We start from the raw sequence: 26,089 nt of genomic DNA on the forward strand, positions 1-26,089 counted from the left end.
TGATTATTTAGGACATCCAAATATTTTGTTTGATTCATGGTTCCATCAACGGAAACTAAATCTCCCAATCCAGTGAAGGCTACGCATCCCCAAAACATAACAGACCCTCCAGAATGACTTATTCTCGGACATACGGGTGCCACTTTTTTCCGATATTGTTTCGGTAATCAAACATAAATTTTTTTTTTGAGCAGTGAAACTCAAAGAGCTTTCAAAAGAGCAGGCTGACCAACATATTTTTTGGCCGAAACAATATACTTACTAAAATTATTAAACAATTTTCCTGTAAGTAAACAATAAGTTACAAACAAATATAATGAATATTTTTCTTGTCTAAATACTTATGCCCACTTGTGTATAATATATGTGATGATGATATATATTTAAATATGAATAAATATATTGGTATTTCATTCATTTTTTGATGACTCAAAAATGTAGGCATACCTTTTTGAAGAAAACCATTACAAGTTTTAGTATTAGATTAAAAAGTTCATTTATCGATTAAGTTATCGATACTAACAAAAGCTTTTAAAGCTGCAATTGGAAACTTTTAATTCATCTTTTATTCAAAGCTTAGATGTTTTTCGTTTTGTCAGAAATATAATTTTTATGTAATTTTCTCTATTGGTGTAGACTTGAATAATTTGTTTAATGAACAAGGAATTATAAAGAGATTTAAACGAAATGCGGATACAATGTAACGGCAAATTGGCTTTAATAATTAAGTAACATGTTTATAAATACAATCAGTGCGTAAAATTAATATTTTCAGTCTATCAAAATTATTTTTACAATTTGTGAATTAATGCATATATATATATTTAAAAAAATAGACACCCAAATCCATTTATTGTAAAATGCGTTGGTTTGTATTGAAAGTTGATACTGTTCAGAAATCCGTATGCATGTACTAAAAATAAATTTTGGTACATATATACATATTTTTACACATATATCCATTGCATGTGCTTCAAGTTAGTTTTGATTGACTTGTGCATCTATCACCATATATTTATGTTATGTATGTATGTTTTAGTCTGTTAAAAACATAAATATACTTACATATACATACGTACATATGTATGCCTACCGTCAAAACGTTTGCAGGTATCTGGTAAAATGAGCACACATTATAAAATAGAATATGAATATTAATGAAGTCCCTGAATGGTACTGCTATAATCTGATAGTGGCGGATATAAAGTACACATACATACATGTATGTAGATTATACAACAAAAATTATTGGGAATGCAAACAATTATATAAAATGCTTTTTACAGCATTAGTGGAAATATCCTGTTATAACTAAGCTGTACACACATAAACGTGCAGTATGGATATAGTAGAAAGTAAACATTGTTCATAGTCAAATTAGCTGGAAGATGTCTACAATAATATTTTTATACCCGTTACTCGTAGAGTAAAAGGGTATACTAGATTCGTTGAAAAGTATGTAACAGGCAGAAGGAAGCGTTTCCGACCATATAAAGTATATATATTCTTGATCAGGATCAATAGCCGAGTCGATCTGGCCATGTCCGTCTGTCCGTCCGTATGAACGTCGAGATCTCAGGAACTACAAAAGCTAAAAAGTTGAGATTAAGCATACAGACTCCAGGGACATAGAAGCAGCGCAAGTTTGTCGATTCATGTTGCCACGCCCACTCTAACGCCCACAAACCGCCCAAAACTGCCACGCCCAAACTTTTGAAAAATGTTTTGAAATTTTTTCATTTTTGTATTAGTCTTGTAATTTTCTATCGATTTACCAAAAAACTTTTTGCCACGCCCACTCTAACGCCCTCAAACCGCCCAAAGCTGCTACGCCCACACTTTTGAAAAATGTTTTGATATTTTGTCATTTTTATATTGGGCTTGTAAATTTCTATCGATTTGTCAAAAAACTTTCTGCCACGCCCACTATAACGCCTACAAACCGCCAAAAACTGCGTTTAAGACTCTCCTTCTCTCTTCCACTAGCTGAGTAACGGGTATCACATAGTCGGGGAGAACTCGACTATAGCGTTCTCTCTTGTTCTATTTGCAGAAGTGGGCTAAGTGTTATTACCAACTATTACCAAATACCAAATATTGTCAACAAAAAATAGTTAAATTTTTTCTTGAATCGAAAGCAAATAATGAAAATGGATTTTTTCTTCCGCGAAGTAAATCAGCGGTCTGGTTAATGGTTCCGGTTGTTTAATAATTTTTTAGGCAAAAACAACTTTTTGTAGCTTAATTTCTATAGGTTATACAAAAATATTATCCCAGAATAAAGGGTATGTTCCGGATAATAACAGGTATACACTGTCAGATCACAATTGTATTACTTTATGAAATGCATATTTAACTACCAGGATGCACCAAAACATATTTAGATTCAAGTTTTATTTGAAATTCATTTTACAAATGCAGCTCACTATTATACGTAACAATTAGCTAACAAACTATTTATCGTAGCTATACAACATTTATACCGATTTTAAGAATAATCAACTTATGTTTTAAAATCCAATTTCACATTTGATCGCGCTACCGTTAAAAATCAATTCTGATTGGTATTACAAAGCGAAGAATTTTTTTAAGACAAGTAGTACAAATCGCAACATCAACACACAAAAGTTTTGATTTTGAGACGAAAAAGGTTTTTGCACATGACTGTAACTAAGGGATGTTTTTTTTAGGATGTTTATGTTTTTAAATTTAAAACAAGAGTGAACGCTAAGTCGAGTTCCCGACTATCTGATACCCGTTACTCCACTATTGATCCTGATCAAGAATATATATACTTTATATGGTCGGAAACGCTTCCTTCTGCCTGTTACATACTTTTCAACGAATCTAGTATACCCTTTTTACCTTACGAGTAACGGGTATAAAAATATGCACAGGTTGCGGGTGGTCGTGGTGGTCCTGTTTGCATAGGCTAAAAGCACATTTCACAGGGCCTTTTTTTGATATAACGCTGTTACCGAAAACTTGGCCCAATAAACGGATCACTTTCACAAACGACATCTGATTTTCGAAATAAAATTAAACGATTTGGTATCGCTGCTCAGCTGTTAACCTATTTATCATGAATTGCCAAACCAAACTGAACATAAAGCACTCTACAGATGTCAGCTGACATAAAAGAAGCCCGAAATGAATCCTATCGATAAATAAAAAACATTCTAAAGAAACACCCGATACGATTACAAAATCGAATGTACTAATATCATGTCTTTTGACGAATGCCGTGATTGGTAGGTAAAAGGTTTTACTAGATGAGTTAAGACGTAAAAGGAAGTGTCTTCGACCCGATAAAGTAGGTGTTGTTCTACCTTTTTATTTTTTCTTTGGTTCAGTTCGGTGTTCGGGTTATGTTTTACGAAGAAGTTCGTCGACATGCTGGAACGATTTATCAGCTTAAATCGGCTTACAAAACTAATTTTTGAAAAGTTAAATAATTTTAAATTTATTCTTAGGTTTATAATAAAAGATAGCATTTAATATAGGCTAAGGATTGATTTCTAATCGTTTTCTGCTTTGGAGCCAGCGTCATGTGCGCGTTCCAATATGACGTTTTAAAATTTAGGCGTGTTTGCAAGCCATCTTAGAATCGAAAAGCTTACACTTGCAGCGCAGATCATGTCGTCTACAATCCATTTAACATTAAAATTGTGGCTTTTGAGACCAAAAATATTGCGATGGCGAAAAATAAAATATACTGTTTACCATGGCACTAGTAAAATATCCTATTTAGAGTAAACTATATACACTTTTAAACGGTGCCGTAACTGGCTGCACTGTGAGAGCACTGCACCTTTCCCACACCCCCCATTACTTAGTTCCTGTATTGGATTGTAGACGACGTGATCTGAGCTGTGGTGCTGCAGGACGGGCAAATGTGTGAACCCTAGTCGCAATCTTAGTTGGCCGGCTGGCCGTTGTCTTTCGTCGTTGACTTTATGAAGATTATGCTGGAAGGGTAACTGCCCTTTGCAATCTGCTGGCCCAGAGACTCAGTCAAGCTATAATTTTTAAAAAAATGTTAACGGCATAGCCGGAGTTATTTTTTAGTAGAGTTTGTGCTCTTTATTGTATGAAACTTCAAAACGAACTGAACATAATATTCTTGCTTTAAGCTCACATAAGCGGTCACGCAAAAGCTCTGTGTTTGCCCGCTATGAACGAGTATCCGGACAAATGCTGTGTCAGCGATTTGGCCGTTGCTGGGTTCGAGTTGATGATGATAATAAATCCCTCATCGACATGGGTCAATGGGGAAAGATCACTCGATTGGATCTTTCAGTGCGCTACACAACCTGCTCCTTTGAGCTCTCCACTGCCAACTCACAGAAAGTGACTCCTGGTGTTATTGAACAGTCCTTAATTGAATGGATTTCTCCATTACACTCTGTTACTATAATACTTGTAATACTTAATTGAATGGATTTCTCCATTACACTCTGTTACTATAATACTTGTAAGCCGCAAAATTACATAACGATGTGCTACGGGGAAGATTGTGAATTTCTGACGTGCTAATTATACCCGTTACTCGTAGAGTAAAAGGGTATACTAGATTCGTTGTAAAGTATGTAACAGGCAGAAGGAAGCGTTTCCGACATATTCTTGATTCTTGATATATATTCTTGGTCAGGATCAATAGCCTAGTCGATCTGGCCATGTCCGTATGTCCGTTCGTATGAACGCTGAGATCTCAGGAACTTCAAAAGCTAAAAAGATTAAGCATACAGACCCCTGAGACATACACGGAGCGCAAGTTTATCGATTCATGTTGCTACGCCCACTCTAAAGCCCACAAACCGCCCAAAAACTGTCAGTGTTAAAGAGCTTCCTTCGGGAATCAGATAGTCGGGGAACTCGACTATAGCGTTCTCTCTTGTTTTAAGTTGTCTTTGTGGACAAACTAGGACCGTGGTTTTTTGCCAAGCCTTCTGTTGGACTTTACTAACACCTTTTTGCCCACTTCAAAGACTCTTCTGACGGGAGGGTTTTTTCTTGACCTTTAGTGCATTTTAAGCGTTCAGAGTTATGTTTCCACCTGTGGGTTGTTGACGCTTTCTTGCACTACATCCGCTACATGGCTAGCAGAATCATCTCTACGGTTTAAAATGCTTAATGGGATTTAAACAATGGTTCATTATCACTTTAGGCTGACGGCAGAGTGCGAGCGAAGCGAGAAGCTATGAGCAAAGCGAGAAGATGACAGAGTGAGAGCGAGGCGAGAAGCGAGCTACATTGCTCTCTTTTAGTTATAAATGTGAACCCCATGAATTCGTACGAACTATAAACTTTAAAAAAAAAATAAAAACTGATGACCACCCCCTTAGCACCAACAGAGATGAAAAAGGTGAATTCAACAATTTATACAATGATTTACGAAACTACCCAGATAGGTTCTTTAACTATACGCGTATGTCTATTTCGACTTTTGATTATATATTAAATAAAATTAGTAGTCGTTTGATGAAGAATTGGCCAAATTTTGTTATACACCCTACACTGCCTTGTCAAAAATTAATAATTACATTGAGGTAAGTTTTTAATATATTTATTGTGTATTATAGTTTGTCGGTATCGGAAATACCGTCAAAAGAAAAATTAAAAATTGTTTTTTGAATTTCAATTCGACAAAATAATTTTTATTTCGGATCCATTTTCCGCATGTATGGTAGTAGGCTGTCAAAAAATGCCTCGTCGTCGTCTTTCTCTTTCTCTTTTTTGCCATTTGTTTTTTTTCGAGCAACAACAACAACAATCGTACGCTCTGAGCGAGTTGAAGCGATAAAGCAGGTTGCAAACTGCTATCTCGCTTTGATATTGCTTTATCGCTTGAGCTCGCAACTCGCCTCGCTCTCACTCTGACATCTTTCGAGCGATTTCACTTAAAAATGCTTGAAGAGCTTTATCGCTCGTTCTCGCCCAATATTATCGCATCGCTTCGCTTCGCTTCTCGCGCGCACTCTGCCGTCAGCCTTAGATTACTTTGTCATTTGGACAGACATTCATGATCTTCAGGAGGGCCGGTAGTCGATAGTTCTTGAGCGTACGTCTGTCATATTCGACTTTCGCGCGTCCTTCAATTTGTAATTATTTCGTTAGCCATCCTTGCCATTTTCGGAAAGTAGTATTCGGAGAGTACCTGTTTAATGTTTTCTTGTGCCGTCATGCCAGAATTTTGAAGACGGCCTTTGGAATGATTATGTCTGCGAGCTCTTTCAGCAACGCTTCTCTGTCTGCGAGGCCGATTAAATTCTTTATTTCCAAACAATATAAAGGTGCGCTCCCGCTGGGATTGCGCGTCTCCTAATTTTATCTGATTTTAAAAGCAATTTAAAGGTGTGCATGGGTGAGCGCTAATTCGCTGTGGCTTGTAGCCACACAGGATTCCACCTCTAGCACCGATTTTATCAATGCGCCCTTTTCATCTCTTTATTATTGCGTTTGGGTTGGATTCCCAAACAGCAAAGGTCAGAGGCGGTAAAAATGTTTATGTCTTTAACCGCGTATAGATAGTGCTGTAGTTCGTGCATTTTGCCTATTCTATTGCTAATGGTTCCCGTTTATTTATGCCGTAACTAATCCCCAGTCGTTCAATGACCTTAAGATCATTGTAATCAGACGTTCTTCTTCGGAATTACAGCTCCAATGGCGTACGCTGAGGCATCCGTAGTTAATTTTTCGTACATTTCGCGCTTTAAAAAAGCAAAACTGTGTTTTGCAAAACATTAACAAAAGTGCATATTACATATACATATATGTATATGTACATATAGCCACCGCCATCGTTTACCAGTTTCGCTGTTGCTATGCGGTAGCAACAACAAAAACAACAATGTAAACGGTTCCATTGCATCTCGGCGACGCTTGTTACCTCTACAATTTCGCCGTTAAAGTAATGGGTGTTTCGTGCCTTTGACGCGTTCGGTCGTTTTATTTTATTTATTTCTTTCGGACCTTTCTTATCGAACTAGGAAGCCTCGGCTACTAAATCTGGAAATTGTGCGTTTTCATGAATCCTATTCTGATTGCCGGATTTTATCGCAACTTTCCGTACATCGGAAATGTTGATAAGTAATAATGAAATCTCACATTTTCTCTCACTCTCTCTCATGTATTAGATACTTGTACCAGCGCAGCGCCTATGCAATAATCACTAGCATCACAGTGTATAAAAATTAACAAGAAAAGTCCGTATTTTGTAACACCGGTGCTGAAGTTAGCAACTGTTTTAGTTTTAGCTTTGTGTTCTGGGCTTCCGGAGATCATTTAAAACGTTTTTGGTTTTTAAGACTTCTGTAATAGAACAGGTCTGCAAAGTCCAAATCGCCAGTACCAAGCAAATACACCGAGGAAACCTCTCACTTGTTTGAAGTTTTTGGGTGTGAGCCAGTTTATTACACATGAGATTTTTTTTGGATCAACGGCAATTCCACCATTTTCTATCACCTTAGTAAAAAAGTGACTTTTCATTATGTTCAGTGTAAGGTTTGCTTTCTTGAATTGATCACAGATGATGATCATAGACGCGAAATCTTCTAAGACAATGCATAGGTCGTCGAGATATCCGAAAACGCATTGACGTAAATCCGGCGAAATTAGGTCATTTATTAGATGGGACATCGTCGAGGGATCATTACTTAAACCAAAAGGCAGGACCGTAAAGTGATATAATGCTCGACCTAGGAATGTTAAAGCGGTCAATGGTTAACTCTGTCAACTCAATTTGCCATTAAGCATCTTTGAAATTTAATTTCGAAATTATATATGCCTTTGGCAGACGATCAAATACGCTTTCGATGCTTTGCAGCGGATAGACATCTTTTTTTGTAGCCTCGTTTACTTTCCGTGCATCCACACATAAACGTACTTTTTTTGGCTTTACCACAATTCGAACTTTGCATATATTTGATCACTCTGATACTAAGCATGCGATTAATTTCCATGTACATAATTTTTTCTACTGCAGCGCTCACAGGATAATAACGCTGTTTTACAGCCCCGTTTTCACCTACGTCAATACTATGCTTAATTAAGGCAGTGCGACCTAATCCTTGTTTTTCAAAATTTGGAAATAATTTTTCCTCTCTTTCTTATATTTCTATGTTCTCATTCAGGATAGAGCCAATGATCCCTGGAGCTAATCTAAAAACGCCAGAAATCTATACCTAATATTAATCTCTGAGCTATAGAAAGGATCTCCTTATCTTAATATTTTATTTTTACGCTTAGACTTTCAGGAACTTTGTGAGACTTGACGACCCGATACCACTTAGGTTTGCTCCCGAACAAATCTTACACTAGTTTAACTACGACTATCAATATTGTTTTGAAAAACAGTTCACACAATCCTAGTTCTTTTCTTTTTTAATTAACGATAATAATTTCGCATTCTGTGGGTATTTCGTACACTCTCTTTCTCGAGCCCGAAAATTAGTTCACGCACTAAATAATAGATTCTATAGTTTAAAAGGTATGTTATCTTTAGAATTTGACTCTTGATCTAACTTTTTTGTTTGAATTGTAAGCCTTTCAACAGTTATTCTAGCGCTATCTTCTACTTTTGGCACCCTTCCTGGATTGGGTGCCCCTCCTTACCGCTTTTCAGCATTTCGTTTGCAGTTCTGGCAATTGGGTTAATATATTTGCGGGGCTCCGCAACCATAACAAAAAATACGTATCTAAGCCAAGAAATTGTCCGATATGTAGCTCGGAGTACTACAATTCCAGCTCAACACAGGAGTTGTGCGTTGAATTGCTGCCATTTCATTATTAAAATTTACTTTTCTTGTAGTTGGTTTAGTTTAGGGTGGCCGCAGTCGGACTGTTTCCCTAAGAATATTCTCTCGCCTATGAATCAGCCTACGGAACCCCCAGGGATAGATAAAATAATTCCATTCAAACTACAGTCTTTCTTTCATGCCGATTAGTAAATTTCCATGGATAATCTCTACTAACTCGTCTTCGGCAAAACTCACTGATAGTGTATCCATAAGCTTACAAACATTGAACGATTTTATTGGCTTTTGCTCGTTCTACTCTCTTCTCGAAAAGCAGCAAAACACTCTCCCCAATTGAACGTTGGAACCATTTTATGGGATCTCCAGAACCAACTGCTGGCTTTGCCAATTAAAAGATGATGAATATTTCTGCTGATCACCATCAAAATGTTCAACCGTCAATATCCCTTTACTCGATAAACTCTCAACTGTTGCATCAAACCTTACTCCCCATTTCTGTAAGATATCGGCTATTTTATGTGGACCAAGGAAGGCGGGCCTCAAGGTGTATCGTCCGCTAGGTCGAACCAGAGCTTAAAGGAGATCTAAGATGTTATGGTGGCGGGCCGTTTACGACTACGTCGAAACGACTTGTTAGACTCCTCGCGAGCTGGTTAGGATGCGTTGATAGCTTGTTAAGGTACTTTTCCTTTTTTCCGCAATTTCGTCTTTTACAGGTGGCATGTTTAGATCTTTGTGAATGCTGGCGTTTCGAACATACCACGGTGCCCCGGTGATAGTTCTCAATATCTTCGTCTGCGCTCTTTGAACGATATCTATGTTGCTGTTGCTGGCATTTCCCCATAGCTGGCAGCCGTAAGTCCAGATTGGTTTTAGCACTGAGTTGTAGAGCAGCACCTTGAAGTCCAAACTGAGTGGTGAGCGGGAGTTGATAAGCCAATGAAGGCTGTTGGCCTTCAGTTTAAAGTGAGTTTTCTTGGCTTCGATGTGTCGGCGCCAAGATACGAGGGTCGTTTGATAAGTCCGTGACTTTTTGTATTTGCCGCGCACCTGCTCTAAATACAACACTGCTCCTGTCAGCAGTTATCGATTAACAGCTGACTGTAAAATTTTGAGAAAGCTGCGTTTTTTGGTTTGCGTTTTATAGGCATTGAAAGCAGACGATCTCGTGAATTTTAACGAAAATGGAAAAAAGTGAATTTCGTGTGCTAATTAAGCATTATTTTTTGCGTAAAAAATCCATCACCGAAACCAAGGAAAGACTTGATAAATATTATGGGGACTCTGCACCATCAATTTCAATGGTTAAGAAATGGTTTACTGAGTTCCGTTGTGGTCGTACCAGTACAAGTGATGCCGAACGTTCAGGTCGCCCAAAAGAGGTCGTCATGCCAGAAATCGTCGACAAAATCCATGGAATGATATTGGATGATCGGAGAATGAAAGTGCGTGAGGTAGCTGAGGCTGTAGGCATCTCAACTGAACGGGTACATCACATTTTACATGAATATTTGGACATGAAAAAGCTTTCCGCGCGATGGGTGCCGCGATTGCTCACACACGACCATAAGCGCAACCGTGTGACCATTTCAAAGGAGTGTTTGGCGATGTTCAACCGCAATCCAAACGAATTTTTGCGCCGTTTCGTTACCGTAGACGAAACATGGATCCACCACACCACACCAGAGACCAAAGAACAATCAAGACAGTGGGTTTCTCCGGGTGAACGTGCACCAAAGAAGGCCAAGGTGGGTCTGTCGGCCAACAAGGTCATGGCCACAGTTTTTTGGGATGCACAAGGTATCATTCACATCGATTACCTTGAAAAGGGTAAAACGATCACCGGCGAATATTATTCAGAGCTTTTGGACAGATTCGATATTGATTTGAAGCAGAAACGACCGCATTTGGCGAAAAAAAAAGTGCTGTTCCATCAGGACAATGCACGGGTGCACACGTGTGTAGTCAGCATGGCAAAATTTCATAAATTGGGCTACGAACTGCTACCCCATCCAGCATATTCTCCAGATTTAGCCCCCTGTGACTATTTTTTGTTTCCAAACATGAAGAAATGGCTCGGCGGTAAGAGATTCGGGTCAAATGAAGAGGTCATCACAGAAACAAACGACTATTTTGAGGGCCTTGAGAAAACCTATTATTTGGAAGGAATAAAAAAATTGGAAAAACGCTGGACTAAATGTATAGAGCTAAAAGGAGATTATGTTGAGAAATAAAACGCTTCTTTGACGAAAAAAATATATTTTATTCAAAAAGTCACGGACTTATCAAACGTCTTCTATCGAGGTGTACTCCCAGATACGTCACTTCGTTTGCTGTTGGAAGTGCGACGTTGTTCAGCGTGAGCGGTGGACAATCTTGCCTGTTAAGGATGAAGGTTACTTGCTTCCATTTTTCTTCGTTTACCTTTATACGCCAGTCGGATAACCACTATTCCACGTCGACCAGGTAGATGGCTAGCTGAGATGATGCTTGGATTGGGCTGAGAATAGCTGTGTCATCCGCAAATGTTGAAACTGTCAGGTTGCTGCTTGTAGGGATGTCTGCTGTGTATAGGACGTATAGTGTTGGGCCTAGTAAGCTGCCTTGTGGGACGCCGGCTTCAATACTGTGTTCGTCGGATATCGCAGTGATGCACCTCACTACAAACTTCCTGTTGTAGAGGTACGATTCTAGAAGTTTATGAGTATTGTTTGAAAGCGTTGTTTTGATGTTGTACATCAGACCGTCCAGCCAAACTCTGTCGAATGCCTGCGAAACATCTAGAAATATCGCAGAGCAGTATTCCCGTTTTTCAATTGCGTTTCGTATTTCTGATGTTATGCGGTTAACTTGCTCAATAGTTCCGTGTTTTTCGCGAAAGCCAAATTGGTGTGCTGGTATTGTGTTGTGCGTGTTCAGGAATGGAGTAATAGTCAGAGACAGTAGGCATTTTTCGAAAAGTTTCGATAAGCAGGATAGAAGGCTTATGGGTCTGTACGACGATGGAACAGTGTGATCTTTTCCCGGCTTTGGTATCATTATTATTAGTGACATTTTCCATCTTCCTGGAAAGTATCCAAGTTTGGTGGTGGCGTTGAAGAGCTGGGTAATGCTGCATACGGCACAGTAAGGCAGCTCAATAATCATCTTAGGGATAATTAGGTCGCACCCTGCAGATTTTTTTGGGTTCAGATGTTCTTTGATGATTTTTGAGATTTCGTTTGAGCGAAACACAACTGGGGCACGATGAAGCTGGGAGTCGTCTGTTGCGGGCGGAATTTCGAACGTGTTTGTTGCAGAATTCGGTTGGAAGACTTTTTGTAGATGAGTGGCAAATCCGCTGGCTCTATTTTTGTCGCTACGGGCCCAGCCACCTGTGTGGTTTCTAATAGGGATCACTGGTACTGTGGGTGAGCCAAGAGTTGGGTGAGCTTTCCACAGTGAGTTTTTTGTACTGGATGTTGATAATTTTTCAATATAAGTACGCTGGGCAAGCTCTTCTTCTTGCTTTAAAGCTTTTGTAAGTTTGCGTGTGGCGTCTTTTAACTTTTGTTTTGCCGACGGTGATCTGGAGGACTGCCATTCTCGCCGTAGGCGTCGTTTTTCGAGAACAAGTTGTTCGATTTGCAGGTTGGTCTTTTTGTGATTTGTAATTTTTCTTACTGTTTGCAGCGTTGAGCAGCGAGCTGCAGCAACGATGATTGACTCCAGAGAGATAACAAAACTATCAATGTCAGCTTCAGCTTCGAGAGGTGGGTTAAGTTCAATGTGTGAGCTTATGTATTTTTTGTAATTGAGCCAGTTGGTTTTTACTGAAGTCAACTTATAAGAGAGGTTTGCTGGTTCTGGGTGTCGGAGCAGATTTATTAGGAGGGGCGAGTGGTCAGATGATAGGTCTGAGAGGCACTCGGCGCCTATCAAATTACGGGGAATGTTTGTGGTGACTGCGAAATCAATTAGATCAGGTAGTTTTTTTGGGGTCAGTAGGCCAGTATGTTGGTGTGCCAGGAGAAACGTGATCGAGCTTGTTGTTTGCTTTTATAATGGCGTTGTAGACCTGTTTTCCTTTTGGATTCACGAGTCGAGACCCCCAGTGGGTGTGCTTGGCATTATAGTCCCCAGCTGCTATAAAATGTTCTCCAAGTGAGTTGAAGAATTCCATAAATTGGTCTTCAGATAAAGTGGAACGAGGTGGGCAGTAAACAGCGGCTAAAGTAAGCTGGTTACCATTATTCAAATGAATTTTTATTGATGTTGCTTGTAGATAGTTTTTGGCAGTCCTTATAGAAGTTTTATAGCCAATTTAACATAAATAATAGTTGTAGATAGATAGATAGTTTTTGGCAGTCTCAATATGACAGTTAATAATTCTTCAACGTAAAATTTAATAAAATAACAGCAATCCTTATAGAAGTTTTATAGCCAATTTAACATAAATAATAAAACCCGTTACCAGAAATGCACCCGTTATTATCAACTAATGGAGCCAGCGCATCGTCAAATTATATTGAATCGTCCATAAAACCCCACAACGTCTTTTTTTTAAGGATAATGTCTGAATGGCATCAGAAACACGAGCACTTATCTTTCATTCAGTAAAGGGCAATTTAGTACGTGACCTATTAGGAAACAATTCTAGTTCACCTGCGTTTAACATCATATTTAAACTCTTTGAAAAATTAAGATAAGATTTAAGATATATGATTTCACCATAGCATCATCTTTAATTGTTCCTCCTCTTATTAAGTTATTGTATATAGTAATTTCTTCAGATCAAAAGATCAAAATCTTCCAATTGTAATTAAATTTTTAAATCATATGTACATATGCTCATAATCTGTTTTTTGATATATGAACGCGAAAATTTCACTCAGATATAAATCTTTTCTTGAAAATTAAGGACTGCAGTGAACTGCAATATTCGCAGCATGACAATATTTGTATAGAAAATAATAACGCTTATTTTCGATTTAAATTTGGAAGTCACAATGTGTCCAATATCTTAACACATAGGGGGATAGAAGAAGAATCTCAATAAACGGATCGAAGTGAAACGAACCAAAATAAGATGAAGAGAGTTCTGGAGAAAGTAAGTGGGACAGTAACAGCTTTTTTACGAAAAATAATATAAGTAGAATATTCCTAGACTCGCGTGAAATGGACATGAAGCATATCTACCTAACTTATCTCTATCTAACTTCTGCAAGGATTGGATACCAATATATGTAAGAGAGAATGCTACAGTCGAGTTTCCCGACTATCAGATACCCGTTACTCAGGTAGTTTTTTTTTTTAATATTTATTTATTAAGTGAAGAATCCGTTCATCATAATATTGTATCTTAACATCACAGGGGAGAAATATCGTAGGGGTTACCAAACACTATATACAAATTAGTGAAGTAGGAGCATATATACATAGCAGTTTTTACTGCTGTCCAAATGTCTTGGCAAAGCCTTGCCTTTTAAGTCGTCTCAGAGGTCGAGCGGGGATAAAACGTCTTGCAAGAAGGCTGCTATGACTCAGTAGTCTGTCACTGTATCGACTTGTGTGTCTCACAATTTGTTCCTCAACTGTGTAGAGATTGAGGTCCTTATGGAGTGTGGAGTTCCGTACGTACCAGGGGCAGTTAGTTATTTGTCGTAGTGCTCGATTTTGCATCACCTGGATTCGTTTATAATTTGATTTGGCTGCGATTCCCTAAATCTGGATCCCGTATAACCAGATCGGTACGATACAGTGCGCATACACAGCTCTTTTGCATCTCAGCGAGAGGGTGTTCCTTCTGTTCATGAGCCATCTCAGTTGTTGGGATCTGCGACCACATTTCTTTACTGCATTTTTGAGGTGCGGCCCAAAGGTGAGGCGTTTATCCAGTGTTATACCTAGATGTGTTGCTTGCAGCTTCGCTTGTGGCATCTCCAATAAAATTCCCTTGATTTTCCAACAAACAAAAGATTGGCATTGCCAATAGGGATCAAAACTCAAGTTCCCCGGCTATAAGATGCCCGTTACTCAGGTAGTGAAAGTGCGAACAAAAATACCAACATTTTCTGGAATATCGGTAGAAATTGGGGATATCAAAAATTTCCCCGATGATTGGACGAGACAGTTTTGGGCGGATTGTGGGCGTTAAAGTGCGCGTGGAAAAAAGCTTTTGCCAAATCTATAAAAATAATATATATATATAATTTATATATCAAAATAAAAAAAATGTTAAAAGTGTTTCCAAAAGTGTAAGTGACGTTAGAATGGGCATGGCAAAAAGTTTCTTTTGTAAATCGATAGTAATTTACAAGACTAATAAAAAAATTAAAAAATATCAAGTATGGCAATTTTTGTCGTTTTATGTCGAAGCGTACGGATATACGACGGACGGACGAACATGGCCAGTTCGACTCGGCTATTGATCCTAATCAAGAATATATGTATATATCGTCGGAAACGCTTTCTTCTGACTCTTACATACTTTTAAATAAATCTAGTATACCCCGAGATCTCAGCAACAATAAATGCGAGAAAAACTTAGAAAAAGCCTAAGCTTTTCAATCGATTTGTTTTTATTTACTTATTTTTTATTTTTCATGTCAATTTTTATGGATTTCCTAAAACAAACTTGTATTTAGTTTCGAAGATTAACTCTGAAAAGTGGTCAGAAATGGGCATGTTGCGGTCAGCTATGAATTTAGCCTAAAAGCCTACCATTATTTTACAAAATGACGTATGAAACAGCGTTGCCACCTGAAAACATGTTCGTTATTTTCAACAGCTAGTAAGTAATAAAGTGTTTTTGATAGTTCATAGTTAAAGTTGATACCAGTCAATTGCCAGCAGTGGAACCCCTGATAAAAAAAAAAGCCCGAAACTCGTTAGTATTTTTAGACCTGTGCGTATGCAGTTCGAAACAAGAGAGATCGCTATAGTCGAGTTCCCCGACTATCTGATACCCGTTACTCAGCTAGTGGAAGTGCGAAGGACAATTTTAACACTGACAGTCTTTGGCGGTTTGTGGGCGTTAAAGTGCTTGTGGCAAAACGTTTTTGCCAAATCTATAGAAATTTACACCATATATATCAAAATGAAAAAAAATTAAAAGTGTTTCCGAAAGTATATGTGTGGCAGTTTTGGTCGGTTTGTGGGCGTTAAAATGGGCGTGGCCAAAAGTTTTTTTGGTTGGCTTGTGGGCGTTAGGGTGCGCGTGGCAACGTTTCCTTCTGCCTTTTACATACTTCAACGAATAACGGGTATAAGAATTTTTTTTTTGAATTAAAGCAGTGAAACAAGATTAAGTAAGTTCTTATGAAATAATACATTTTCGGTAGGATTTCTGGGATTTTTCTATATATGGCCAACAACATTTCGGAAGACATCAAAACGAAATAAATATTTTTAGAAGTTTAACAACCAGCAAAATTTAAAGGAGTACCGTGATTTATAGAGCAGCTTAAATTTTCATAACTGCTTGTTTATATTAAACTCGCTTTCCGCAAACGCTTTCGGTATTTAATTTATTTTATATAGACTAAAATTTAAAAAAAAACTCATTCTTAGACCTTGTTTGACAGCAATTACAACGAATTTTTTTGTGAAAATCCCGAACTTGGTTTTTTAGAGCCTGTGGGAAAGGGATAATTTTTGAATTTTGAAAAGATTACAGTTCATCGACGTTAAAAAGCCCACCTGAGTAATAAAATGATTGGGTTGTTAATTTCAGACTAAAAATGTGTACAGCACACCTCCATAATCTGCGATGTCAGCGGTGACATAACCCCTAATAATTTTGTTAAAATTTTCACGTTTGTAAAAAAGTTATTCCTATTATCTCAGGAAACAGTCTGAATAAATATTATATGGATTTAAAAAGAACAGTATCCTGTTTCCTACAAAGTCTTTTTTTGCAGCCTTTAAAGGTAGTTCCCCTCTTAAATCGAAGTAGATAATTAAAAGCCTGATCGGCTGAAGTTATTGAAATCTCAAAGTAAGGAGCTTGATATATTTATATTCATAAGTAAATCGTAAAGAATAGATAGAGATTACATGTTTTTTTCTTGATCCGTATTCTGAATTTCTAGATCAACGAATTTATATTAATATTTATTATGCCATAAAGTTACCACATATTATTGTATGAACGTGGTTGTCGGAAATAAAACCATTAATTATTGCAAAACTGTTTTCCCGCACCTGGAACAAATTAACATTCTATACATGCCCATAATACTTATTCTTGGCAGATTTAAAAAAAAACGCAGAATATTTCTGCTTGCAGTGACCCAGTATGTAGTTGAGTCAAATGATTGAAACAATTCCGATATCGAGAATCTATTTAAATCAAATATAAAAATCATTTTGACATATGTAAAGCTCATTGGGGCCATGTTGTTTAAATGACAGATGTCAAATGCAGTATGTTATATTCAATCCGTCCTCTCGAACCACGATGGCAGTTTACAGTGTCAAGCAGCACGTGCAAATCATAACATTGTTTTATGAAAATGGGTTTCGTGAAAAAATTCGAGTCAACCGGGTCAGTAAACAATAAGCCGGTTCCCGTGCGTCGGGATTTGCGTCGGAATTTGTGCATGCTCCCGTACAGGATCCAGATGACCCAGGAGCTTAAGCTTAATGACCATAGACAGCGCCGTCTGTTCACTGACTGGGCATTACAGCAGTTTGACGCCGATTTTGGCAAAAAATATCATCAGCGACGAGGCGCATTTTTGGATGAATGGTTTTGTCAACAAGAAAATTGCCGTATTTGAGACGAAACCAATCAACACGAGGTTCACCAAGTGCCAATGCATCCGCAGAAAGTGGCTGTTTGAACCGACAATGGTGAGCTGTCGATGATAACGAACTTCTTTTGGCCTGATATTCAGAATATGAAGCTGGACATCATGTCGTTTCAACAGCACGGCGTAGCACACGCTTTGTTCCATTACGATGGATTTTCTGCACGAGCAATTTCCGGAAATGGTCAATGACCCCGCATTTCCATTTTTTCATGTGGGGTTTTCTTCAGTCGCAGGTCTATGCCAACAAGCCGCAAACCAGCGATGCCCTCAAAGTAGCCGAGTCGATCCGTCCGTATGAACGTCGAGATTTCAGGAACTATAAAAGCTAAAAGATTAAGAATACATATTTAAGAGACTTAGACGCAGAGCAATTTTGTTGACCCATGTTGGCCAAAACCCACAAACCGCCCAAAACTGCCCGCACTTCCATAACTTAAAAAAATTTTTTTTTTTTCATTTAATTCATTTTTTTCCTATTTCCTATTTATTAAACTTCGGGAGAAGAATGTTTCGTTAGCTTTTTTTTATCTATACGTCACCTCAGCTGTTTGAGTCCTTCGTTATCTATGCAGAGAAACTGCGTGATTATCAAAGCTCTTCCCTCTCGTGTGTAAGGAATAATGAAAAAATACTGAACCGATTTTCATTATGTAGCATTCATTTAAAAGAGCATAAACAATTTTTTATATAGATTTTAACAACAAAATTTTTATAACCTTGATAATTACAACAATTTTTTTTTTTAACTTTTTTGACAAGGTTAATTTTTTAATTTTGAAAATTTTAGTTCATAGATGACAAAAAATATTTTCTTAAATTCTTAAATGTTTAGTGTGTTGATTTCAGTTACACAATGTACGATGTCAGCGACCATATGTCTTACACAATCTTTACAAAAATTTGTTAAACAAATTTTACTTTTGTAAAAAAGTATTTTTTTTTTTATCTCAGGCACACTCTAAATAAATATTATACGGATTTAAAACGAAATGTCTCCAGTTCCCTACAAAATGACTGCAAAAATACCTATTTTGCTGCCTCTAAAGGTAGTTCGCCCCTTAAGTCGTAACTTATACATATGTACATATGCGCACCGATGTCAAAATAAAATCATATGAAATCACTACACAAGGAAATCGTCGTTTCAAAAAACACCTAATAGCTTATATAATAATATACAATATTAGCTCAGCAGGTTAATTGTATAACATTTTAGGTTAAACGACCATTAGAATGTGATTTTATGCTACCCCCATTAAGTTACTTAAATTCATGACTTTGTCAAAGCAAATGGAAACCCAGCTTATGTTTATTTACGTTTATTTAAATTTCATTTTAATTCATTAAAGAATTTTTCTGTTTGCAGGCTTTTATTAGGTACATCACAAAAAAACGTTATCTTACACTAATATAAAAATGGAAGAAAAAGAACCATTAATAATTACACAATCTGGAAGTATAACTCAGCCAGTCAAAAGGCAAGGAGCTGATTTTGAGAAAAAAACTAAGGAGGAAGTATTTTCTTCAAGGTTCCATGAAAACGATGTCGAAGAAAGTCGGTGTAGTGACTATAAACTTTATCAATTAAAATGTAAAAACAACAATGAAGAGTCGTCACTTGACATTCAAATTGCAGAAAGTTCTTCAAAAAATAGTTCGAGAGAACTAACACCTTACGAGTACGGATTCCCAAAAGATAAACAAATTATTAATGAAATATCGGATGAATTAACGAACACAGATGAAAATATTCATATGGTTCCGAATTTAAAAAAATCCGAGTGCATATTGAATTTCGATAAATGTTCTGAAAGAAATAAAAGTTTACATGAAAACCTAAATGTAGGTCCTATGGAAAAAATTTCCTTGGATAAACAAGCAATGTTTATTAAATTTCAGTCTCTGGAATTGTGCGCTGAAAAAGTATTTAGTTTACGCGTACAGGAAAACTTTTGTACTGATATTCATAAATGCGTAGTAGATTCTGAGTCGAAGAAGTCAAAACAAATTGAAAAGTGCTTGGGTTTGGATTATAAAAACATCGAAAGGTATGCTTGCAACGTTTCTAATGGACCACGTCAAAATAATACTACATCAAAACCCTTAATCGTAAATGAGAGTCGTCCTATTTACCCCAATGTGCCGTATAGCCCTTATAGTACTCCATTCAGTAGTCCTCGATCTAGTCGACGGAAACCAGCTTTTCGGGAGTCTAGAAAGATATCGATAGATAAATCTGGAAGTTTTCTTCAGTTAAATCAATATAGATTAATGGAACAAATTGGACAGGTAATATAATTTTATTAGAATTGACAATTATAACCACCATTGCATATAATTTTGTAATTCGTCTTAACCTAAAGACAAGAAATATCATTCGTATTTGCCTATTGTTCGGCAAATCCATAATTTTTTTTTAAATATGATATGTACTTTTAAATAACATAATTGTCATTTGACAACAAGAGAAAACGCTATAGTCGAGTTTCCCGACAGCCAAATAACCGTTACCGTTACTCAGCATGTGGAAGTGCGAACACGAAATGTTCACATTTTTCCGTCATTTTAATTGAAATAGAAATAAAAATATTTCGCAAAAGTGAGCGCGTGGAAGTTTTGGGCGGTTTGTAGGCTAGAGTGCGCGTGGCAAAATTTTTTTTTTGCAAACCGATAGAAGTTTAAGAGACTAATAACAAAATTAAATAATATCAAAACATTTTTCAAAAGTATGGACGTGACAGTTTTGGGAGGTTTTGAGCGTGGCAACAGGGGTCAACAAAGTTGCGCTGTGTCTATTTCTGTATGCTTCTGTGTGCCTAATCTCATTCTTATAGCTTAAATACGAGGGTCGTTTGATAAGTCCGTGACTTTTTGAATAAAATATATTTTTTTCGTCAAAGAAGCGTTTTATTTCTCAACATAATCTCCTTTTAGCTCTATACATTTAGTCCAGCGTTTTTCCAATTTTTTTATTCCTTCCAAATAATAGGTTTTCTCAAGGCCCTCAAAATAGTCGTTTGTTTCTGTGATGACCTCTTCATTTGACCCGAATCTCTTACCGCCGAGCCATTTCTTCATGTTTGGAAACAAAAAATAGTCACAGGGGGCTAAATCTGGAGAATATGCTGGATGGGGTAGCAGTTCGTAGCCCAATTTATGAAATTTTGCCATGCTGACTACACACGTGTGCACCCGTGCATTGTCCTGATGGAACAGCACTTTTTTTTTCGCCAAATGCGGTCGTTTCTGCTTCAAATCAATATCGAATCTGTCCAAAAGCTCTGAATAATATTCGCCGGTGATCGTTTTACCCTTTTCAAGGTAATCGATGTGAATGATACCTTGTGCATCCCAAAAAACTGTGGCCATGACCTTGTTGGCCGACAGACCCACCTTGGCCTTCTTTGGTGCACGTTCACCCGGAGAAACCCACTGTCTTGATTGTTCTTTGGTCTCTGGTGTGGTGTGGTGGATCCATGTTTCGTCTACGGTAACGAAACGGCGCAAAAATTCGTTTGGATTGCGGTTGAACATCGCCAAACACTCCTTTGAAATGGTCACACGGTTGCGCTTATGGTCGTGTGTGAGCAATCGCGGCACCCATCGCGCGGAAAGCTTTTTCATGTCCAAATATTCATGTAAAATGTGATGTACCCGTTCAGTTGAGATGCCTACAGCCTCAGCTACCTCACGCACTTTCATTCTCCGATCATCCAATATCATTCCATGGATTTTGTCGACGATTTCTGGCATGACGACCTCTTTTGGGCGACCTGAACGTTCGGCATCACTTGTACTGGTACGACCACAACGGAACTCAGTAAACCATTTCTTAACCATTGAAATTGATGGTGCAGAGTCCCCATAATATTTATCAAGTCTTTCCTTGGTTTCGGTGATGGATTTTTTACGGAAAAAATAATGCTTAATTAGCACACGAAATTCACTTTTTTCCATTTTCGTTAAAATTCACGAGATCGTCTGCTTTCAATGCCTATAAAACGCAAACCAAAAAACGCAGCTTTCTCAAAATTTTACAGTCAGCTGTTAATCGATAACTGCTGACAGGAGCAGTGTTGTATTTAGAGCAGGTGCGCGGCAAATACAAAAAGTCACGGACTTATCAAACGACCCTCGTAGTTCCTAAGATCTCGACGGTCATACGGACGGACAGACTGACGGACAGGGCCAGATCGACTCGTCTTTTGATCCTGATCAAGAATATATGTACTTTATACGGTCGGAAACGCTTTTATCTACCTGTTGCATACTTTTCAACGAGTCAAGTAACAGTTATAACAAGAGGGAATGCTTTAGTCGAATTCCTTGGAGATTTTCTAGCCCATGCGAATTCGATTTTATCTAGTCCCATCTAGGCCCATCGATATTTGCATGCTCGACTAATTTTTGTTTTCAAAAGTGCGCGGTCTAGAAGACATTTGTCTATAATTTGTCTTGTGTCTTGTGCCCGGTAACAGCGTTATCTCCAGAAATGGTCCTGTGTCATGGCTTCGTTGGTCTATGCGAAAAAGCCCACCACGATTCCGGCCTTAGAACCCAAAATTGAACGAGCTATTGCCGACATACGGCATACGCCCCCATGCATGAAAAGTGGTATGCTGATTCTAGTGACGCCTACGATGTGTATTTTTGTTTCCTAATGTTGTTACGCTCACTCTAACGCTAACATACCCAAAACTGTCACGACCATAGCCACCATTTTATTTATGAAAATTAAAGTGATGAACAAAAATGTTGTGCTGGCCGGAAAAGATATTATGCACGTAATTCCACTCACAAAATGAACCATCAGCAACACCAAACTGCAAGTCAGTCACCAGGAGCAGTCTCTAAATACTAATACATTGCAATTTCACCAACTTAAATCAATAAGGGTTTCTAGTTGAACGGGCTGGTTTATGCACAAATTGCAAAACGTATAGACATTTTGATCCAGCTTTTAGAGACTCGAACCACAATTTTCTTTTCTAGCAAAAAATACCCTAAAAGTAAAGGTTTTAATAGCCAATCATCACGAAGCAACTGGACCAGGCAGTCCCACTTACTGGCCTTCAGATCCCAGAAAACTTTGAGATTTAAATGATTTTGCTATGACAATAAATATATCTCGCAATCTAATTACTGCAAAAGCGCACAAAGCGTCCCCTACTGAGGGCTCACCCCAAGTAAGTGCGCCGGACGAAACATCAAATTAAAACCAAAGAACTCGCCAGACGGTGACTTAATAACTCAAAAATATACTTAGTTTTTGGAGATAAGCCGGAACTAAGGCAGAAAATAACTTACTTGAAATGGCGAAAAATAACAGCACTGCATTGCAGGTTTCGTTTCCAAAACGAAAATTTTTCCTGTTACTACAAATTTCCTACTTAACGAATGGTATTCAACAAGTTGCATTCAATTCAAAACGGTCTGTGAGTTACAGAGCTCTATAGGATAGTTATTCGCTTAAATAACTGGGTCTTTTTACAATAAATTAAAAGTACTTGCCTTGTTTCTGGCCTTTAAGTCTTCGTGCATGTGGGAAGGATAACCAATTTTTAAGAATACATTTTTTAAGCGATGTTTTGCATCAAGTTGCAGTAGGCCAATCTTTTCTTAATTGTGTCATCACAATCGTGACGCATTTTTTTTAAGTGTGTGAGTTCTCAAGAAATGACAGAAAAATGGGTCATGTCCATGTATATACATATACGACTGTTGTTGTAGTTTTGTAACTGCATTAAAATAGGTATAACTATTGTCCCGCTTCTATTGTATATAAATCTATTCGACTTTATTTTGTGAAATGCATTTCTCGAACCAATCGATGCGTTTTCCACGTCAATAACTGAACCATATCCAACTCTGTAGAAAACCGGTGGAAATAAAAAAAAAAAAGCATTCTTATCTCTTCTGCTCAGTAAACTTTAAATGTAAAATATGTACATTACCGTCTTGACAAATGTTGTGCAGTGGTCCTTTCCCCGATGCCCGATTTCCATATCTATTTGAATTGCTAGACGAACTTTAAAACTTTAGATGTCCTTGACTGTCTAGGTAGACTTTTATTATATACTTATTATTTTATTTATTTATTATAATAGATAGAGCAGTTTACAAAACTAAACTAACTTAAGTACTATAGCACTGGCTGCAGGGCCTATGGCTATGTTGGCTTACAATTTTTATTTATTAATTTATTTTTTTAAATCTAATTAATGGCTAGTTGGTTAAATGATTACTGTGTTTGTTGTTGTACATTTGTTTTTTTTTTTTTTAAATTTGGTGGTATAATTCTGTTTTTTTAGGAAACGTATGATTTTTTGTATGTTTTCTGGGTTGGGCTTGCTAAGAAGGTCTAGCGGGTTAGTGTTGCTAAATATGGCTTGCTTGGTTTGTATAAGGGATGGACATGAGTTCATTATGTGGCTTATTGAAAGATCTCCTTGGCAAAAAGGGCAAACTGTTATAGGATTTGGATTTAGGTAGTGTTGGTGGGTTATGTTTGTGTGTCCTAGTCGAAGTCGTATTATTTTTATTTGGTCGAGTCTGGTCCAATTTTGGCGAGTTTGTTTAAGGTAATCGCAGGTGTGTGTGTTATTTATGTTAAGTGATTGGTACCATTGATTGCAGTTTATAATGTTTTCTTTTTGTTTTGTCGCAAGTTCAGCTTTAAGATGTCTTTTTATATCTGTGTTGTTTATGTTTGGGGTGACAATTAGTGGCATATTGCTTGCTGATTTTGCAGCTTGATCGGCAAGTTCATTTCCTATTATTCCTGAATGGCCAGGAATCCACATTATTTTAATTTTAGGGGCATGTTGTGTTATAAGGGATCTGATTCGGTTTGGGTAAAAGCTGTTGTTATTCGGGTTTTTGATTGAGTCTATTGCTGATAGGGAGTCGGAACAGATAACAAATTTACCTCTTCGGGTTTTAATTAGTTCTATTGCTTCTAGTATGGCAATTGTTTCGGAGGTGAGGACGGATGAGTATGGAGGCAGTATGCCCTGTTTCAGGATGTTTGTGTCAGTTGTTATGGCGAATGTTATAATGCAGTTCACTTTTGAACCGTCGGTGAATATGACCCTATGTGGCTTTAGTTTATTATGTGTGTTCGAATAATTTTCTGTATGATTCTGGGGATGTTTTTTGTTTCTTGTGGCCTCTGAGTGATGTGTCTATTAGGTTGGGGAGGTCCCATGCTGGCTTGAATTTATGGAGTTTTATTGGTTTGTAGGGTAGGTTAAGTTCTAGGCTGTTTGATTGTGTGGTCTATTATTGATAGTGTTTTCTTTTTAGATTTTTTGTGCTTAACAAATTTGTGAATTGGCGTGTTTTTCGAAAAGATTAGGTTTTGGGATAGCTTGGCTATTTGAAGGTCTCGTTTCATTTCTAAAGAGGGAATATTTGATTCGTAGAGTAAATTATTTATTGGGGTAGAGCGATAGGCTCCGAGGGCTAGGCGGATTGCGGAGTTAAATGGTGTTTTTAATTTGTTTAGAATGCTTTTGGGAGCGTGGCCGTATAGAAACAGGCCATATTCTAATTTGGCGATGACCGTTGCCTTTGCGGTTCAATTGCATAACGCCAACAGCCTATGGGCAGCGAAGAGCGTGCCTCGCATTTCAAAAGTTTAAGCTCACACCGGCGCGGCATATAGCATTGTCGCTCAGGTTATGCTCTCGGAATAATAGCCTTGTGTCTATCATGACACCGAGGTACTCTATTGTCAGCTGTTCTGCGATCTCGACAGTTGCCGTGTTAACTTACTTCCTGTAGCTTATCAGCCTCTGCCTTTTCTGGTGGCCCGTTGAGCTGAGCCACTGTTCGATGGCCCTAATATTGCGGTAACAGTTTGCCTCCGCCTGGTCGATCACCAACAATGTCACATCGTCTGCCAAGCCCACAGTCTACCAACCAGAGAGAGTTGAAGTAGCGCGGCGTACAGTTGGAGGCAATGGACAGACCCTTGCGGGATTCCTTTCAGAAAAATAACTTTGCACCACTTTAACCAGCCGTTAACACAAAATCTGGTCCCATCGCCTTGTGTTGAACCCTGATGACCTTTAGGCACTATCGACTCTTTGGAACGCTACTTGCCACCGTAGATCGTACATTTCTGAATCCAAACAGGGACCGTGAGAGGTCTCACGGGCCTCGGGCCCGATGACGATAGGGGTAACATTTACTGCGATGGCTCTGAGTGTAGCGTCTTGGACCCTTATGACCAAAGAGAGCACTTCACTGTGGGGTATCCCGACTGCTGAAGTGATGACCAGCGCATCAGGCCTCTCTCTCAGGGGTCTCTTTTTCCGTGGCTCTGCCAGCCGGTGTTGAGACTAGCCTGTGGCCTTTTGCCTGCGCCGATGGGCGGAGCGGTCCAGCTGACCTCTTGAAGTGCGTTCGACTTGCACAGATTCCTTCTGCCAATCATGCAGCTTGACTTGGAGGTTCTTGATCTTTGATCCTTTTCTTTTGATCTCTTGTTGGTGCGATCACTTGGGTTCTATAATGGCGATCTTTTGACCTAGG

At 38.0% G+C, this 26,089-nt stretch overlaps 1 protein-coding gene and 1 long non-coding RNA gene across 4 annotated transcripts in view; one reads left to right on the plus strand and one right to left on the minus strand.

Moving 5' to 3' along the window:
- The first annotated feature begins 580 nt into the window (after positions 1 to 580).
- The window catches only part of LOC120450650 (calcium/calmodulin-dependent protein kinase kinase 1), a 62,386-nt gene continuing 36,877 nt past the window's right edge, over positions 581 to 26,089 (plus strand). Inside the window, exons 1-2 of one of the 3 annotated variants that reach the window (XM_039633810.1) lie at positions 581 to 700; positions 18,918 to 19,840. In XM_039633810.1, the coding sequence (XP_039489744.1) occupies positions 18,968 to 19,840 (873 nt within the window). In that variant the 5' untranslated portion in view covers positions 581 to 700; positions 18,918 to 18,967. Of the gene's footprint in view, positions 869 to 18,917; positions 19,841 to 26,089 lie in introns of all 3 variants that reach the window. The other 2 variants (XM_039633807.1, XM_039633808.2) reach the window with 2 other exon arrangements.
- On the minus strand, positions 14,772 to 16,733 carry LOC120450651. The gene is made up of 2 exons (XR_005616299.2): positions 16,183 to 16,733; positions 14,772 to 14,922 (listed from the first exon to the last, which is right to left on the minus strand). It is a non-coding gene; the product is annotated as an uncharacterized LOC120450651 (long non-coding RNA).

Source organism: Drosophila santomea, chromosome 3L, assembly GCF_016746245.2.
Source record: "Drosophila santomea strain STO CAGO 1482 chromosome 3L, Prin_Dsan_1.1, whole genome shotgun sequence".
In the NCBI taxonomy this organism is placed as follows: domain Eukaryota; kingdom Metazoa; phylum Arthropoda; class Insecta; order Diptera; family Drosophilidae; genus Drosophila; species Drosophila santomea.